Source organism: Carcharhinus amblyrhynchos, chromosome 13 (genome assembly GCF_965287045.1).
Source record: "Carcharhinus amblyrhynchos chromosome 13, sCarAmb.v2.hapA, whole genome shotgun sequence".
NCBI classification, from domain to species: domain Eukaryota; kingdom Metazoa; phylum Chordata; class Chondrichthyes; order Carcharhiniformes; family Carcharhinidae; genus Carcharhinus; species Carcharhinus amblyrhynchos.
This window is the reverse complement of record NC_137336.1, coordinates 33,907,802-33,928,240: the sequence shown is the minus strand read 5'-3', so window position 1 is coordinate 33,928,240 and position 20,439 is coordinate 33,907,802. Positions and strand designations below refer to the sequence as shown.

General features: G+C 41.7%; 1 protein-coding gene across 2 annotated transcripts in view; it reads left to right on the top strand.

Moving 5' to 3' along the window:
* fam13b (family with sequence similarity 13 member B) overlaps nt 1–3,777 on the top strand; it is a 112,331-nt gene extending 108,554 nt beyond the window's left edge. For both annotated transcript variants that reach the window (XM_080201505.1, XM_080201504.1), the window contains one exon: nt 2,284–3,777. In XM_080201505.1, the coding sequence (XP_080057631.1) occupies nt 2,284–2,407 (124 nt within the window). In that variant the 3' untranslated portion in view covers nt 2,408–3,777. The remainder of the gene's footprint in view (nt 1–2,283) is intronic.
* Nucleotides 3,778–20,439: the final 16,662 nt, after the last annotated feature.

The following is a 20,439-nucleotide window of genomic DNA, read 5'->3' as shown; positions in this document are numbered from 1 at the left end:
ATGGCTGTCCTTGGACTCGCCCTGAGGCTCGTTCAATTTAGATCATCCTGTGGCAGGTCCTCTCCTCTGGAGTGATAGTTTGTGCAAGATGGAGCAAATCATAATAATTAGTGACACAACAGCTAGAGAATATTGCAGAGGGCCACCTGCGCAGTCCATTTTGAGCAAAACAATGGTCTGCACAATGATACAAATGGTAGCCCATGTGCTTTGCTACCAAATAAACCTGTTGGACTTTAACCTGTGTTGTGAGAATCCTTACTCTGTCCACCAGAACCGTTGAAGAGTTGGTTTCTTGGGAACAGGGGATACCCATTTGTATCATTGCGCAGACCATTGTTTTGCTCAAAATGGACTGTGCAGGTGGCTCTCTGCAATATTCTCTGGCTGGTGTGTCACTAATTATGGTGATTTGCTCCATCTTGCATAACCTCGCACTCCAGAAGGGAGGACCTGGCACAGGATGATCTAAATTGAAAGAGCCTCAGGGTGAGTCTGAGGACAGGCACAAGGAACCATGCCAGCCAGCAGTGGAACCAGATGGCAAAGTGATGTCTCTTGTAATGCAGCATTTTGCCTAGGAATGTGGAATTTGATAAATGAAAATATCCTTAGCTCACTCACCTATTTTTTTTGTTGCTCCTGAGCACCGGAGTCAGGGCTGGCTGTGCAGGTGCAAGTGGTAAAGCACAATGAGACTGCTCACAGCAGTCCACAAGAGCAAAACCTCCCTTTTTGATCGCAGTTAATCCAAATCCAAAACAGGATGTCTCAATGCAAGTAAAGTCATAAGAGCAAATATACACCATTGTTTAATACAGATACATATCAACATATCTCTAAACAAGAAAAGCCTAAGCAATCACACAAAATGCTGGGAAATCTCATTCGCTTCGCTTTCAACCTAAGTAATCACCCTTACTGCTAGCTGTGAGGCTGCCTGCAGTCTAAGCCCCTTCATTTGGCATCACAGCTGCAAGAGGTGGGTGAGGATTCAAAGTGGAAAGTGCAGGAAATAGGTTGTCTTTCAGCCTCTGTGGTAAGGCAAACAGGTCTCTTCCTTGGCGTTCTTTATTCAGAAGGGGAATGGGACTGGTAGATGTGTTCGTTGTTTCTTCCCTGCAGACATCCTTAATGAGTGACTGCTGGCACAGTAAGTTATCAAAACGGGGGAAAAAGCTGCTCCACCTGCTGCTGCAATGCTTCAAAGACAGCAATGGATGTTGTCTTTTTCCACCCAAATGTGAATTTCTCCTTAAGCTGTCACCAATCCAGTGCCAGCTCGCCTTTAAATGGGTGGCTGTGTCTGAATTCCTGTTCGTGGCCTAACCCTACACACGATTGTATGCAGAGCCCCACCTTCCCAATGCTAATTGACTGGCATTCCTGCTGGTGCACAATAATTAACTGGCCAGTGCTTGATTCACTGTTGTGAAAGGACTGGAGCAAGTGGAAAGTGCACCTCCTGTTGCATCTCTCTCAACCTGCTGGAAACCAAAAATTCTGGCTGGTGACATCATCAGCATTATTTAGGTATTTCAGTATATATCTGTGTGTGTAATGTCTTATGCCATTGCCAGCTAAATGTTAATTGGACAGCTTTGAGTTTGCCTGAATTGCTTTTGCTGGGGATTTGCTTTGGTAATGTCTACTTGTGGCTAAGAGGTTGTGCTGTGTTAATTCCTAAAATCTTTAACAATCCTGTGTTCATTATTCTTAATGTTTCTGCACTGTTGTGATCATTTTTTGATTTGAATATTGTTCCAGAATAATTGTACGAGAACAGAGCCAAAACTGTTTTAGAAAACTGCCATGGAATGTGATTACGATAGAACCTGGTGTCTACCACATGATTAACATTCTAGAGCAGATTATAATACTTCATGATTTTGAGTATGATGGATGGTTTGTTTTGCACCAAAACTAGTGGCCAATAGATCTTTAACGTATGTTGGTAACAATTGTAAGTGACCTTTTTAGCATATTTATCACATGCTTTATCGCTCCAGCATTTAATAAACATGTTTTTCATTATGCAGGTTTGTAATCTGGTTTACTTTCTGGACTAAGTATGTTAGTTAAAGTAAAAGGAAATTTATTTATTAGTCACAAGTAAGGCTTACACTAACACTGCAATGTAGTTACTGTGAAATTCCCCTAGTCGCCACAGTCTGGTGCCTGTTCGGGTCAATGACCCTACCCAGCATGTCTTTCAAAATTAATTTAATTAATTAGCACTGGCATACAAATTATAATTGAATCTCATTTGCTTGAATGTTCTAGGAATGTACAGAAAGAAGATCGTGCTCCAATGATTGAAGAGTACAGAGAATATAAACGTATAAAAGCCAGAGTCAGGCTTTTGGAAGTTCTTATTAGCAAGCAAGATACAGCAAAATCACTTTAAGCTGGTTTGATAATCCATACTATCTTTACTATGAGCAATGCGTTGAACACTTTATCTTATGGAACTGGTGCTTACCTCTTTTGTAACATAACCCTTGCCTAAAGCCAATTTGTGCACTTTACTCTGGTGCTTCTTACATAGTAATAAGCAACGGGTAAGGTTGTACCCCAAGATTGCTATGGATAGTAGATGGCTCCAGAGTATCTAAATTTGTACTGACTAATGCTTTGTCAGGTTATTGCATCTTGTTCTGGAATTGATAGTTGTAATATATTTACTGTGGGTACTTAAATGTTTTTTTTGAGTTATCTGTTGATGAAATACAGTATAGAATGCCAAGAATCATTTACCTATCCATAATCCATCTCATAGATTTCAAGACTGAATGCAAAAATGGATTGATATATTTATTTTGTTCCCTTTTGTTTGTTGCATTACACAATTAGAAAATGCTAATTTATCCCATTCAGTTCCAGTATCAAAATTCTCAGTTTGGAGTTCAGTTGGCATTTGTCATAGCATTGCTACACTCTGTTCAGAAGAGAAAGGCGGAGTAGTGATTTTCAGTAGAATTCCTCTTAAACCATCAGTCATCCATTTTGTGATGTGGACAGAGTCTGAGCCAGAAAGTTGAGGTGTTATACCTGATACACTTGCTGTACATAATAGATTGAAGTTGTTTGTTACTGTAGTTTGCTGTCCACAATGGTACAGAACGCACTAATATACAGTAAATGTTTACTAAATAGCTGTTACTTTTACTAAGTGTATTAACATTTTTGAGATTTTTTCTGCAAATTGAAATATTTGGCAGAGTTTGATTTATGAATGTGTTTTAATGCGAAATACCTGCTTTCAGTATAACTTGTGCCACTTTTTACTGCTGAAGACTGCTTAATAGCAGGATGAGGTGTTAGATTTATTGTGCAGTGATCTTGTTTTTTAAAAAAAAACTTTTTTGGAAACAATATGAAACTTTTTGAGTATCCTTGTCAATCAAAGAAATAAGATGGGTGTTGCTTTATACTATTTGTAACTGTGATATCATTGCATGCACCTACTGTATGTGTAACTCAAGCAGCTACCTTTTATTTTCTGCATGATTTTAATAAGTAGTACTTGCAAAACCTCTGAATGTAAACAGCACAAGGACCCTTTATTGAAAGCAGAAATATAAGGTTGACTATGATCTTAGTTAGAAATATCCATTGAAAGATAGTGTGTACATTTTTGTACATGATTGGGTTTGTCTTTGTGTATCAAAATGCAGCAAAATGGTTAGGCACTGTAGTATGTTGGCTATTCATTGTTAAAAAAATTACAGTACTGCATTACAATATGAAGACTTTAATAAATGCATGGTCTCAGCACTTTCAGGTGTTTTCTTGTGTACATATATAGCTGTATGGTGGTATATTTGATGTACCATTTCCACACTTCAGTTTTAATACAATTTTTTTAAACTGTATTTCTCTATATATTTTGGTATGTTGAAATTTTTAACTAGTCTTATCCACTCTTGCATAGTGATAACTAACTTGATCCATATCTAGAAATTGCTTGCAAATTTGAGGATAAATTAAATTTTATTGGAGTATGTAGGAAAAACCGTAAGAGCAATAAAATTGAAACTGTGGAATAGCATTCTGCTATATGTTGGATGTTGAAAGCAGTTTTATTGCTTGGGATAAACCTGTTTCATATAATGTAACAATGGATGGCTAGAACTTCATAATGTCCCATCGTTTTTGCCGACCTGGGACTTTTGGTTTCATGTTATGGTGAACTGTAGGATTTGCCACAATGCATGTTGCATGTAGGTTATTTATTTGGAAGTTTAATACATCAATTAGTTTTCCTAATATATTTGCTGTGTCGTTTTCTTTAATAAAGTGTTTCCTATATTAATCTGGCATTTACTTGAATGAATTAACAGTTTATTAGATAACCATAAAAGTACCTACAAATTCAGCCACAGCACATCATTGTAAAATTCGACTTAATTTTATAACACTAAAATTGGTGCATTTGTGCAAATGTTTTATTATAAATCATAGGTTGGATGTTGCCTTTTTTAATGATAAAGCAGTCAAGTGAATTCTATTTTGCTGGAAATGTTTTATGTATTGGTGAGTTCAATTTCCCATCAATAACTAAGCAGCACACTCAATTCAGTAATTATTAATAGTTTTTTTAAAAATTCAGCAGCTTGTTTGATTTCACTTATTTCTGGTTGAAATGTGATTTCTCTCAGGTGAAGCTCCTTGGTCAATTTTGAATCTGTTGTTCTTCGATTCTGCTGCTGGTTGGAATTGACGTTGAAGCCTGCATTCCTAACTATCCTCAGCCATGCTTGCCGAGCTGCTGGATGAACAGAACATTTCCCCGGTTGTGCAGTGGGACTCTCAGCCTTTGTATTTTCTATTCTGCAGTTCACCGAGGAAAATAGGAATAGATTGAGAAAATGTCGTCGTCGTCGTCCCCTCCCTCCCTCCCCCGTCACCACTCGTGGTTTTACAGAGTGAACAGGTCCTCCTGTTCCTATATTGAATTGTCTTAACCCAGAATGCCAAAATGAATGGTCACTGAAGGCAAATGAGTGGGTGAACAACTTGTTATATAGCAGAGGTATGTCTGATATAATGTTTCCACAATATGTGCTGATATTCTGGTAGTAATAAATGTGCCAAGGACTCAAAGATCAGAAATTACTACCCATAAAAGCAGATTCTTGGTGAGGTATTATCAATATATAGTTCTGGGATTGAGGTAACTGATGGTGTAGTTGTTGCCTGCTGTGTTTTCTTTCACTGTTGAAAAGATCTGTGGAAGAGGATTTCAGAAAAGTTTCTCCATGCCTAATGCAGTATGGTTCTTACTTTTTTTCCATTGAGTCAATAATGTTTCCAGAATTTTTAGGCTTTTTCAATCAGCCCGATTTTTATGGTGAATATTGGGCTGTGCTATTGAAGGGTTGTTTAACCGCCTCAGCAATGTGCTTAATGTCACCAACCAAACTCATCACATTGATTTGGTCATCTTAATATCAAGAGTTTTGAATTTTATAAACTGAAAAAATGGCCTTTATTGCCAGTTTTAACCATTTGACACTAATATCCTTTCCAGCTCAGTTAATGGGACCAGGGCCTGTGGAGACACTGGTGGGCAATACGCTATTCATTTTTAAACATTTTTATTTTGTGTTATTCATTTTCAGGATGTAAGGCAAGGCTATTTGTTGTCTAGCTATACTTAAGAACATAAGAACATAACATAAGAAATAGGAGCAGGAGTAGGCCATCTAGCCCTTCGAGCCTGCCCCGCCATTCAATAAGATCATGGCTGATCTGTCGTGGCTCAGTTCCACTTTCCTGCCCTCTCCCCATAACCCTTAATCCCCTCTCTTATCAAAAACCCATCAACCCGCGTCTTAAAAATATTTAGCGAGGCACCCTCCACCACTTCAACGGGCAGAGAATTCCAGAGATTCACCACCCTTTGAGTGAAGAAGTTCCTCCTCAACTCCGTTCTAAACCGCCCCCCTTTTATCTTGAGGCTGTGCCCCCTAGTCCTACTGTCTTTTTTGAGCGGGAAGAGTCTCTCCACCTCTATCCTATCCATCCCATTCATCATCTTATACGTCTCAATGAGATCTCCCCTCATTCTTCTAAACTCTAACGAGTACAAGCCCAGTTTATTCAGCCTCTCCTCATAGCTCAACCCTCTCAACTCTGGTATCAGCCTAGTAAACCTCCTCTGCACTCCCTCCAAGGCCAAAATATCTTTGCGCAGGTGCGGCACCCAAAACTGCACACAGTACTCCAGCTGCGGCCTCACCAATGCCCTATACAGCTGCAGCAAGACCTCCCTACTTTTATATTCAATCCCCCTCGCTATGAAGGCCAGCATCCCATTCGCCTTCCTGACCACCTGCTGCACCTGCAAGCTGGGTTTTTGCGACTCATGCACAAGGACCCTGAGGTCCCTCTGCATCATCGCCTGCTGCAGTTTTTCGCCCCGTAAGTAATAGTCCTTCCTACCATTCTTCCTACCAAAGTGGACCACCTCACACTTGCCAACATTAAATTCCATTTGCCATTTCCTGGCCCATTCACCCAGCCTATCTAGATCCTTCTGCAGACTCTCCACACCCTCCGCACAATTTGCCGTTCCCCCAATCTTGGTGTCATCAGCAAATTTCGACACCCTACACTCGGTTCCCTCCTCCAGATCATCTATATAAATGGTAAAAAGCTGAGGCCCCAGCACCGACCCCTGGGGCACTCCACTAGTCACCATCCGCCAATCCGAATAGCACCCGTTGACCCCCACTCTCTGCCTCCTATTTGACAACCAATCCTCTATCCGCGCTAACACCCTACCCCCAACTCCATGTCCCTCGACCTTCTGCAATAACCTCTTGTGAGGTACTTTGTCAAACGCCTTCTGAAAATCCAGAAAGACCACATCCACCGGCTCTCTATCCACCGCCCTAGACACATCCTCATAGAACTCCAGTAAATTTGTCAGACACGACTTCCCTTTAATGAAACAGTGCTGCGTCTGCTCTATCAAGCAATTCCCTTCAAGATGCCTCGCAATTTCCTCCTTAATGACAGATTCTAACATTTTACCTACCACAGACGTTAAACTAACCGGCCTATAATTCCCCGCCTTTTGCCTGGCACCCTTAAACAACGGCGTAACATTAGCCATTTTCCAATCCTCCGGCACTTCCCCGGAATCCAGTGACGTCTGGAAAATAACCACCAAGGCATCCACTATCACCTCCGCCATTTCTTTCAGAACCCTCGGATGCATTCCATCCGGTCCTGGGGACTTGTCCACAATCAGCCCCTCCAGTCTGTCGAGCACCGCCTCTCTAGTAACAGTAATGTCATTAAGACCCTCCAGCCCTACCACCTTTCCATCGCTAACACCCGGCAAATTATTCACGTCCTCCTCCGTGAAGACAGAAACAAAAAAGTTATTCAATAACTTAGCCATATCCCCATCCCCTACCACTAGGTCCCCTTTCTCATCCTCTAAAGGACCAACATTCACCCTAGCCAGCCTCTTCCTTTTTATATACTTACAAAAACTCTTGCTATCCTTTTTTATATTAAGTGCTAGCCCAGCTTCATAGTTTCTCCTACCCTTCTTTATCAACTTCTTTGTCAATCTTTGACATTTAAACCTCTCCCAATCCTCTTCTCGCCCACTACTCTTAGCTACTCTAAATTCCTCCGCTTTTAATGTAACACTTTCCTTCACCTCCTTCGTTATCCACGGCTTATTACCTCTCCTCCTACTGTCCTTTTTGACCATCGGAATAAGTTTCCGCTGAGCACCAAGAAAGATCTCCTTTAAAGATCCTCCACTGCTCCTCAGCAGACCCTCCCTCCAACGCGCTCCCCCAGTCCACATTCGCCAATTCTTCTCTCATCCTACTGTACTCCCCTCTATTCAAACAAAGGACGCGTGTCCGGGAACCCACATTCTCCTCCTCCATCTGCACCAGAAACTCCACCATATAATGATCACTCTCCCCAAGAGGATCCTTCACCGCAAGGTCCCTAATTCTACCCGCCTCATTACATAGCACCAGATCCAAGATAGCTCTCTCCCTCGTTGGCTCCAACACGCACTGTTCCAGGAAACTATCCCGGCAGCATTCCAAGAACTCCTCCTCGAGCCCACCGCGTCCAACATGAGTCGACCAATCAATATGCAGATTGAAATCCCCCATAACTATGGCCGTCCCATTCCTGCACGCCGCACTTATTTGCGTGTTAACAGCCCGCCCCACCTCCAGATCATTATTCGGGGGCCTATAGACGACACCCACCAGCGTCTTCCTCCCTTTGCTGTTCCTAATCTCCACCCACAACGATTCCACGTTCTGCTCCTTGGCTCCAATATCATCCCTTGCTACCACCTTGATGCTATCCTTAATCAGAAGAGCTACGCCCCCCCCTTTCCCTCCTGCCTATCCTTCCTAAACACTTGATAGCCCTGTACATTCAGCTCCCAGTCCCTGTCACCCTGCAGCCACGTCTCTGTAATGGCCACCAGATCGTATCCATTTGTGTCGATCTGCGCCACCAGCTCATCCACTTTATTCCGAATGCTTCGTGCATTCAGATAAAGCGCTTTCATCCCAGCCTTCACCTGGACCCTATTTGCTGTAACGCCACCAACTATATTCACGCCCCCTACTCCCTCTATTATTGGGACATCCTCGGCCTCTTCCCTTACCTGTACCCTATCCTTAACTTTAGACCTCATAACGTCACCTACCCTCGCGCGCGCCCCCCCCCCCCCCCCCCCCCCAAATTAGTTTAAAGCCCTGTCTACAGTCCTCTTTACGCGATTCGCCAGCACTCTGGTCCCAGCACGGTTCAGACCAACCCCATCCTGCCCGAACAGGTCCCACCTACCCCAATACTGGTGCCAATGCCCCATAAATTCAAACCCATTCCTCCCACACCAATCCCTGAGCCACCCATTCACTTCCTTAATCCTGTCAACCCTACGCCCGTCTGCACTCGGTTCAGGCAGTAGCCCAGAGATGACCACCTTGTCGGTTCTACTTTTTAATTCCATTCCCAGCTTTTCATACTCCCTCCCCAGATCTTCAGTCCGCATTTTGCTTACGTCGCCGGCACCCACATGTACCACAACGACCGGATTCTCACCCTCCCACTCCAGGTTCCTCTGCAGCCCAGCTGCGACATCCTGGACCCGAGCACCAGGCAGACAACACACCCTTCTGTGCACTTTGTCATTGTGACAAAGGACAGTGTCAATACCCTTCACCGCACTATCCCCAATCACTACTACGTTCCTTTTCCCCTTCTCTTTGCCTATGTCCTGCTGCATCACTGTACCGTGTGCAGTTTGCTCACCAACCTCACCTGCCTCGTCCTCTTCCAGACTGGAAGCAAGAACCTCAAACCTGTTATGCAGATTAAGAGGCTGAGGCCTCCGCTCCCCACCCTCCTTCCTCCTCTCCCCACTCTCCTTCCTCTGCTCCTCACCCCCCCCTTCCTCCTCCCAGCAGCCCCCTCATGTCCCTGACCCTTAGAGTTAGCCAGTCTAGGGTGGGTGGATGTCACTTGCACCCCATTGACAATGGCACCCTCTCTCCCCCTGATGAGCCTCAGTGTCTGTAGCTCAGAGGCCAGCTCATCTACCTTGAGCTGGAGCTCCTCCAGCAACCTGCACTTACTGCAGACATGGTCACTGGGATGGACCCTGGAGTCCACCAGTTCCCACATCATACAGAAACCACACATCACATGCCCCTCCATTATTCACTGTAGTAGTTTTGAAAAAATTTTTTTTTGTTTTTTTTTCCTTGTTTTTCAAACGAACTCACCTGGCCTTTTTTCACTCAAGCCCTTTTTGATATTAAGCCCTAATAGCTCACTCTACTTCCCTCTCACTCCGCTGCCTGCTCAGACGCTGCCCGCTGTCTACACCAGGCCTCATATAAAGACAGTGGTGTGTCTTTGAACATGTCCAAGGGCTGAATGGTCGGCTCCTGCTCCTTGCTCATGTGCTCATACACAGTTTGAGGTGAAAGTGTATCCATGGTGCTGTTAGCTAAGAAGTGCCCGGAATTTAACCCGGTGATGAAAAGATGGCAATATAGACCGAAGTCAGGATGATGATGTGACTTGGGAGTGGAATTTCCTTGCATGACCTGTCCTGCCCCTGCATAGTGGAGATCAATGTTGGGAAGGTAGTGTATAGCATTGTGTAGATCATGTATCTTTTTTGGTGATAGGTGGGTTGGTATTTAGATTGGTGCATGAAGTTCCAAGCTAGTGAATTGATCTTTTCTGAATGATGCATGGTTTAAGCATTGCAGTTGCAGTTGTCAGGCAAATAAGGTGTATTCTGTCTCCGTCCTCCCTGACTGTAGGTGGTGGGAAGACTTTGCAGGACCTTCATCTAGACTCTCCAATGATCTATCCTATCAAACATCTTAAGAATTTAATGTGTTTCAATTAAGTCACCCCTCATTCTTCCAAATTCTAGAGAATGAAGACCTGATATATTCAATTTTTCTTGTAAAACAGTCACCTCCTCCCAATTATATCCTTATTTGGGTAAGCTGACAAATTGTACACAGTACTCCCAGGTGGGCCTCATCATTGTAATAATACTTAAATTCTGCTCTTCTGTTTTTCCTTCCAAAGTTAATAACTTCATGCCTCCCTACATTATATTCCATGTGCCATGTTCCTGACCATTATGTCAATATAGATTAGCTTGGGGAAACTGGAATGGTTCTCCCTGGAATAATGGGAGATCTGATATGTATAAGGACATGATATTTCGGTAAGGTAGACAAAAGCAATTTCCATTAGCCAATGGTAAAAGGACTAACATGCACTGGTTTTGGGAAAGGGAAATGGGGGCATGAGGAGATACTTTTTGATGCAGAGAGTGGTAATGACTTGGAATTCCTACCTTCAAGGATGGTAGAGGCAGAGACGATCAATGATTTCAAAAGAAAATTGGATGGGCATTTGAGGGAATACAAACTTGTAGGGCTTTGTGGGTAGAGCAGAATAATGGAACTGACTGCATTCTTGTACAGAGAGCTGGCATGGACTCGATGGGCTAAATGGTCGTCATCTGTTCCAGCGTGACGCTGCCTCAATTTTCACTAGGTAAATTGCCTTGTTGGAGGATCATTGCTTGACATATGATATGTGAATGTTACTCATCACTTTTCAGTTTAAACCTGGATGCTGTTCTGGTGTTATGCCGAAAAAGCATGGGATAATGTGTTTAGGTTTTTTAAAATTTTTGTCGTCATATTTTTTATTTACACTGTGCATTGTGTTCCCACTTTAAAAACAAATGATATCAATAGTAATGGATGAAGTTTAGAGATTTTTAGGAATATTCGTTCATAGGTTGGCACTTAATGTGTCCTTTTGTATTGAAACAACATCAACAGCAATTAAAATGCTAAACTCAGAATTGTTACATCACAGAAGGAGGCCGTTCAGTGTCTTCACTGGCTGTCTGAACATTTCACCTAGTGCCATTCCCCTGTCTTCTCTGTAACCCAGTGGATCATTGATTTTCAAATAATCATCTGATTCCCTTTGGGATACTTAGATTAAATCTGCTTCCATCACGTACTAGCATAGTGTGTTCCAGGCCATCACCACTCATAGTTGAAAATTTTTGTCTCGTGTTGCTGTTTCTTTTTTTGACTATTATAAATCTGTGCCTTTTTCATTCTCCATCTTTTTATGAGTGGGAACATTTTCTTGTCTGCTGTGTCCAGGTCACTTGCAACCTTGAATACTTCTATCAAACCTCCTCTCAGCTTGCTTTTCTCTAAGGAAAAGAGTTCCAACTTCAAAATCTGTCTTCATCTCTGAAGTTTCTTATCCCCAGAACCATTCTTGTAACCTTCTCAACTCTCCAATCCTTTGTATCCTTTTGAAAATCTGACACTCAGAACTGGATGCATTTCTTTAGCTGAGGTCTAAGTGTCTTGTACAAGTTCAGTATAATCTCTTTGCTCTTGTACTCTATACCCTAGTAATCCTAGGATCTGTATACTTTATTAACTGCTCTCTTAGCTTGCCCTTCCATCGTCAATGACCAGTGTGCATAAGCACCCAGGTCTACCTGCACCTCTCTAGAGTAGTACCCTTCTTTACTGTTTCTCTATCTTCTTCCTGCCAAAATGTAGCACTTTACATTTCTCTGTTCAACTTCATCTACCACCTATCTACTCTCTGCTTCCTGTCATTCATCCAATTCCTGTTGTTACTGTACTTTTATTCCATGAGTTATATCTTTCCTACAGCTACCACTGAAATGAGACTGTGCAGCTAAGCCATTTTCAGCAGTGAATTCCTTTTTGATTAAAATTTAGAGCAAGTGTTGCCTAACTGTACATGATCACAGTAAATATTCTGTGTATTTTTAGTCACCAAAGTAAGCCTTATGAACATCAAAAAGGAAAGCCAAAAGTGATTCCCTTTGTAAAACTGAACTCGGTAGCAAAGAGAGGAGGGAATGTGATTATACATTTTGAAAAGATGCATTTTTTGTTTTCCTTTGTTCGTGGGATGTCGTAATTGCAGATTTAGCCAGCATTTATTGCCTGTCCTTCGTTGCCCTTGAGTTTTGCCAGCTTGAACTTCTGCGATCTATCTGTTGTTGGAATAACCGGAATACCTTTGCCTGGAATTTTGCTGTCAGGTGAGCTAGTGGAAACAGATACAATAAAGACTTTTTAAGGGGTGCCTTGACATACATGAATCGGGTTGGAATAGAGGGATGTGGTCCCCAGTAGAGTAGGGGGTTTTAATTCAGTCGGGCAGGCTTGGAGGACTGAAGACCTTGTTCCAGTGCTGTAATTTTCTTTGTTCTTTGTTTCCATAGTGTAGCTAAGGGAGTTCCAGGAGTTTTGACCCAGCAACAGTGAAGGAACTTTGATATGTATTTCAAAGTCAGAATGGTGCGTGGCTTGGGGTGGAGCTTGCTGATGGTGCTGTTTTCATGCATCTTGCTGCTTTTATCCTTCTGAAACAAAGAAAATCGCAGTACAGGAACAGGCCCTTTGGCCTTCCAAGTCTGCACCGACCATGCTGCCTGTCTGAACTAAAATCTCCTAGGTGATTGTTGGTTAAAGAGCCTTGGTGAATTGCTGCACTGCATTTTAGAGGTGGTGTACTCTGCTGCCACTGCATCAGTGGTACACAGGCTAAGTGTTTATGGTGGTGGATGGGGTGCCAATCAAAAGGGCTGTTCTGTCCTGGTTGGTGTGAAACTTGAGTATTGTTGGAGCTGCATTGACGTAGGAAAGTGTAGAGCATTCCATCACACTCCTGATTCCACCTTGTAGATGGTGGGCAGGTCTTGGGGAGTCGGGAGGTGAGTTACTCCCCATGGAATTCCCAGACTGATCTGCTCTTATAGGCACGGTAGTTATATAATCATTCCAGTTCAGTTTCTTGTCCTTGTTGATGGGGAATTCAGAGATGGTATTGCCATTGAATGTCAAGGGGAGATGGTCATCGCTGACATGTGGTGCAAATATTACTTGTCAGCTCAAGCCTGCATATTGTCCAGCCCTTGCTGTATTGGACATGGACTACTTTAGTATCTGAGAAGTTGTAAATGGTTCTGAGCATTGGGCAATCAATGATAAATGTCTCCACATATAACTTTATCTGGGAGGAATAGGACATTGATGAAACAGCCAAAGATGTTTAGGCTTAGGATACTATCCCAAGGAACTCCTGCAGTAATGTCTTGGGATTGAAATGATTGACCTCCAACAACCACAGTCTTCCTTTGTGCTAGGTATGGCCCCAGTCACAGGAGTTTCCCCCGATTCTCATTGACTTCAGTTTTGCTAGGGCTGCTTGGCGTCAAATTTGGTCAATTACTGTCTTAATACCAAGGGCAGGTAACACTCATCTCACCTATGGCGTTCAGCTCTTTTGTCTATCGTTGGACTAAGGGTTATAATGAGGCCAGGAGTTGAGTGACACTGAAAGAACCTAAACTGAGCATCAGTGGGCAGATTATTGCTGTGTTAAGTGCTGCTTGATAGCACTGTTAACCATTACATTGAGAGTAGACTGATGGGGGTGGTAATTGACTGGCTTGGATTTACCCCATTTTTGAGAGCAGGGCACATCTAGGCAATTCTCCATATAGATAATTGCCAGTGTTGTAGCTGTAGTGGAACAACTTTGCTGGAGGTGCAACCAAGTCAGGAGCACAAGTCCTCCGGAACTATTGGTTTTGTACAATTCTGCTGATGGCCACAGTGCCTTATAGTTGCCCAGTCTTCTTGATCTGTTTGGAATCTATCCCATTTAGCATGGTGGTAGTGCCACAGAAAATGGAGGTTTCCTCAATATGAAGATAAAACTAAGTCTCCATTAGAACTATGCAGTGGTCACTCTTACTAGCAGTTGCATCAATGATAGGAGGGGTACTGAATCATCCACAGATTGGGGAGGGGATGGGGTGGAATCCCTGTTTGATCTGATGCCATAGTCTTCATAGGATCTAGAGCTGATGTTGAGGACTCCCAGGGCTACTCCCCCTCGATTATATACCCCTGAGCCACTACCTTGACTGAAGATAGTGATGGTGGTGTCTGGGACATTATAAGGTATTGGATCCGGCTGTTACTTGACTAATTTGAGACAGCTCTCCAACTTTGGTACAAACCCCAGATGTTAAGAAGGAGGACGTTGCAGGATTGACAGTGCTGGGTGCGCTTTTGTAATTTCCAGTGCCTATGTCAATGCCAAATGGTCCATCCACTTTCATTCCTTTGTGTTTTCTTCATAGTGCTTTGACACAGCTGAGTGGCTTGCTGGGCCATTTTGGAGGGGAGTTGAGCCTCAACCACACCTGGGTCTGGAGTCACACATAGGCCAGACTGAGTAAGGATGATAGGTTCCCTTCTATAAAGGGCATTATTTTACAGCAATCAACAATGGCTTCATGCTCACTGTTTTCATTTTTTTAATTTAACTTTTAATTCCAGATATATTAATTAAATTTTACATTCACCAGCTGCTGCTGAGGGATTTGACCCCATGTCTCCAGCACATTAGCCTGGGCCTCTGGATTACTGACCCACTGGCATTGCCCCAACAACACTGCCTTCCCCCATCCATTTGAAGTGAAACCTGATAATTAGTTACTGATATTAAACTGAGGCGAATGTGGACCATTACTTGAATGGAAACCCAACATCAGACAACAAGCATGAGTGAGAGTCAAATCTAAAATATTTGTCAGGAAGTTTATAAAATATATAATGGATAGTAGAAATGGAACTATAAAAGTTTAAGGTACCACTGGATACTAAATTTGTTTTTTTAAAATAATTGGGTTGAGACAAACATTTGACCCTATCAGTCTTGTGAATAATGCACAAGAAACACAAGCTTCAGATATGGCTGAGTTATATTTTATTCATGTTTATTTTGGGGAACATTCTGTTAACCTGGTAAATCAGGAGAATAACATGTAAATACTGCAGGTGCTAGCAATCTGAAATGAATGAGAAAAATAAGCAGCATTTATGAATAAATAATAAATTCAGAACTACTTTTAGGCATGTAGGAATGCAGGAAACGATCCCTGAACCTGCATGGTAATGCCCAAGGCATCCCAATATTAGGCCTCAAGCTCACAGAAGCACAGTTGGAGGTTGCACTGCTACTTGTTGCTGACGCCTCTGTTAAGTGAACCCGAGGTGGCAGGAACATGTTGTGGTGGTCCAGGATGGATGCAGTTGCACGTGGAAGGAGCCAGTCCTAAACAAAGTTTGGAATGCTGGTTGAAAGCGAGTGTGACTTGCTGGGGCCAGATATTGAATGTGTGTGGGTTGGGGTGGAAATATTGATCTTTATTTGTGCTGTATGTTCAGGTTTTTTTTTAAGCTTGCCTTGTTTGCTGATGTGGCTGGATGTTTTTCCTGTATTGCAGTTGGCCCCTTATTTGAAAAGGTAAAGGGACAAGGATGTGTTTCGGGTGTGGACACAATGTCATTTGTGACCATTGTCAGGATGGTGATGTACACGTTTCCAGTTCGCAACAAGACTGTGCTTCCTCACAATAATGGGTAGCCATCAAGTCACTGAAAAATTGGAAACATACAGCTGAATATCTAGATCTAATTAACTGGAGAGTACATACTATTACTATTTGAACTGAAAGTAGTGCTGTACTCCTACTTGTATAATTTCTTTCTATGCTCATGTATCTGCAGGTCACTTTACAAATCATTCTTTTTCTTGTGAATATGGTTATTCCCTCCCCACTGCTTCATGACACTTATAAACTGGTCATATGTAAATAATCTCTCATTATTGTTTTGTAAAAACAATTGGTGTTATATTGGTACGTTATTTAAAGAGTTAAGAACTGTTATGCACATGCGTACTTGAGCATGCAGGATGTGGCATCACTCGCAATTACACTATATACAGTCTGTGTACCGAATTAACAATTTATAATTCTTCATATGGTAAGGTGTAAAAAAAAAGTCCCAACTGTCAGCTCCAATATTTGTGGCATGAAAATGAGATTAGTACAAATCTCTGGAAACCAAAAGAGACAGCACTGCTATCAACAGCAATATTTTTATTATCGCATTGTTGCTAATACATTTTAAGATTCTAAATACAGTAAGAAGATTAGTAAGTTCATTTTGCTGATTTTGTCCAAAAGACTAACCCGTGCTTCCAAAAGTAGGACTTTTTTTCCAGTGAAGTTGTCCTTTCATTTTACTTGAGAAATCTAGTTTTCAGCCATGACTCTTAAGTGTGCTCAACTAATTCAGGCCAGAGAATCAGACAAAATATTTTGAACGGCTTTGATTATACTGTCCTTGAACTGTATAACCTGCCTCTTGACATTATAGAAATTGGATCATTGATTCACAAGTTATTCTTTCTAGTTCCTTGACTTATTAAGGAAACCATGAATCCTCTAGATGTTAACTTTTAATTCCACTAATTGGTCCTTGGCAATTTGCAAGATGTAGCCACCAAAAGGAGTAAATTGATTCTCAAGGCCAATACAGTGACGCAAGAAGGCTTCATAACCAGCTCAAGCAATGCAGTGAGAAATGTCAAAAGACTCTTCGTATCTTGACATCTGATTTTTTTCTACATTCTGTAAAACAAGCAGATGGACATTAATGTTAAATGTCTGATATTTCTCACTGAAAAGCTCTATATTCTGCTTTTTGCATTTTGTAACTTCTAGACACACGGCAGACGGAACACAGTTTCCTTGCTAATCAAGTTATATAGAGCCATAGCGGTTTACAGCATGGAAACAGTTCCTTCAGCCCAACTTGTCCATGCCACCCTTTTTTTTGAAAACCCCTAAGCTAATCCCAATTGCTTGCATTTGGCTCATATCCCTCAAGACCCATTGGTAACCATGTAACTGTCTAAATGCTTTTTAAAAGATAAAATTGTACCTGCCTTTACTACTACCTTTGGCAGCTTGTTCTAAACACTTACCACCCTCTGTGGAAAAAATTGCTGCTGTGGACATTTTTGTTATTGATAGAATGTTACTGATGTATGTGTTGTAACACTCTAAAGAATTATAGAAACTTCTCCAACCTTTTTGCACAGACGTCCATATTTCAATTTTTCCCACACCAGGGGAAGGGGAGGGGGTGATGACAGTGAGAAAATTTTAAAGATGAAGTTTGGCACAACATTAAAGCATGAATATGGAAAATATAAGCTGACCTATAAAAAGAAACAACTCTGAGCAAAAAATGTACTCTCAAATAGATCATTTTAAAAAAATTAATAAATAAAAATGACCATCTTCGGACAGTGGGAGGATGCCAGAGTGCCTGGAGGAAACCACAAAGACACGGGGCGGACGTGCAAACACCATACAGTCACCCAAGGCCGGAATCAAACCCCAGTCCCTGGCACAGTGAGACAGCAATGCTCATCAGTGAAGGTCATCCACTGTGGATTGAGAAGGATAGAATAGAATACTTTCTAAATGGTGAAGATCTGCAAACAATGATGTAATCAGGTGCAGAAAATATTGTAAACAATTAAGTTTTTTGACATCGGCCATTATCATTGACTCCATTTTGCTTCATATGTTAGTGATTTTTGTTGTTAGTCCTCCATCTTTGTTTTTCTTGCACTTTACTTTTGGTGGCTACATCTTACAATGAGGTAGATGTGTTTGACAGAGGTTGGTAAGAACAATGACAGTGAGGCACTTTGTTATACAACAGATGATAGAAATCTGAAATAAAAACAGAAAATGCTGGAAAAGCTTTTGGCAGCATCTGTGGAGAGGGAAACAATTGATGTTTTGAGTCTGTATGACTCTTCACATAATTGTGTTATGCCTTTCATTACTCGTGCCATGCCAGAAGAGAGATGTTTTGGCTGCCAGTGCTTTGTGAAATTCTGTGGCACAATAAAAGCAAAGTATACAAATTCCTCAGGTACTACAGGTGACACAATCTACATCATGCATTCTGCATGTACTGGTGGGGGTAGGAGAGGGGAAAAGTAACAACTGTTATATATGCAAGGCGAAGTATCTTTTCACTTTATTGTGAAAAAGACAATTTTTTACTGGAAGGCAAGATTCCAATTAGCGCTTTCATGAAAGGAATGGATTTTCAACTCAATGTTCAGGTGGCATGTGAACAATACTGAGCATTCTGTACATATTGATCATTGTCCAGGGACCAGCCTGAGTACCATTCTATGGTGCTCACTTTATTAAAAGAGAAGACACTATTTGACTAAAGAAACAATGTCTAACTTGCATATTTAGCAGTCTCCATCATGGGATCAAACATTCTGCATGAATTCTACTCCCAGATCTCATTTTTTTGAATGTTTTCATTTGGGTGATGCATCTTTTGAAGGAAAGCTTTATTTGCAGATATAAGTCACTGTCATTAAAATAGATGTCTGCTATGGAGGGAATTCTTGTATCTTGCGACAAATGCAGAACATTATATTGTTTGTTATATCTGACAGGGAATCTTCCAGAGTGAAATAACAGCAGCCATGACACTATATTCAGGCTTGGCAAAGAGCTATCCTCAGCATCCATGGCTCATCTTTTCAGTAGAAAAGATCCTAACAACAGAGGAACATGCACATTGCATTCTTCAGCATCAGTTGCATCTTCTATGTTCAGCAAAAGTGTGGACAATTTAAACGAGTATGCGTAAAATTGCCGCGATTGTACTATTTCAAATTGTGCCTGCCAGAATATTTAGCAGTTCCTGAATAAGTTGATAAGCCTCACAAGAAACGGATGCACGTGCTCTGCTTTCCCCCCTAATATGAGCACCTGTGTTCTTTCTTTATAATGTGGAGATGCTGGCGTTGGACTGGTTCTTTCTTTATGGCAAGGTACAAAATCTCTCTCCACATCAGATGCCTGTTCTAATTTATGGCTTACATCTGCAAATAAAGCCTTTCTTGGATGTTGCACCTCCCACACCAAGAACATCAAAATTTACAAATCAAAGTTAGTTAATGTTGCACAAATATATCCACTTTGCCAATGTGAATAGTTAGTTCACTTTTCTGTCACCAACAAGCTCTCATTTATTAAAGGTTTTTGGCTCTTTTAAGGACCAATAATTTCATAGAAATCATAGAACCCCTACAGTGCAGAAAGAGGCCCTTTGAGTCTGCGCCGACCACAATCCCACCCAGGCCCTACCCCCATATCCCTACATATTTTACCCGCTAATCCCTCTAACCTAAGCATCTTAAGACACTGAGGGGCAATTTTAGCATGGCCAATCATCCTAACCTGCACATCTTTGGATTGTGGGAGGAAACCCATGCAGACATGAGAATGTGCAAATTCCACACAGACAATGACCTGAGCCAGGAATCGAACCCAGGTCCCTGGAGCTGTGAAGCAGCAGTGCTAACCACTCTGCTATCGTGCCTTGTATTTCATAGTCCCTCAATTACATGACAAGTGCTCTAGGTACTGGGAGAAATCTTCTTTTTGAGACATAATTACTGTTGTGATGAAATTATGCATTTAAACAATACTTTGAAAGCAGAAAATAAACATTTTAATATTAGAGCATTTTCTTTCTTGGACACACCAATCTCTTCTCATTGTCTTAGAATGGTTACGAAACAGGCCAAGGTGATTTGGTCCATCCTGCCTATGTCAGCTCTCTGAGAGCGCAACTCAGCTAGTCCTACTTGCCTGCTTTTTCTCTATAGCCTTGTCTTTGGATAATTATCTTGTTTTGTAAACCATGATTAAATCTGGCTCCCATCACATTTTCGGGCAGTGTGCCAGATCCCAACTACTTGCTGTGTAATTTTTAAAAAGCTTTTCCTCGTGTTGCCTCTGGTTTGTGGCTTAATCACTTTAAATTAGCATCCTCTGGTTCTCCATCTTTCCACCAACAAGAACAATATCTTCCTATTTACATTGTCCACCCTCATACTTTTGAACACTGCTATCAT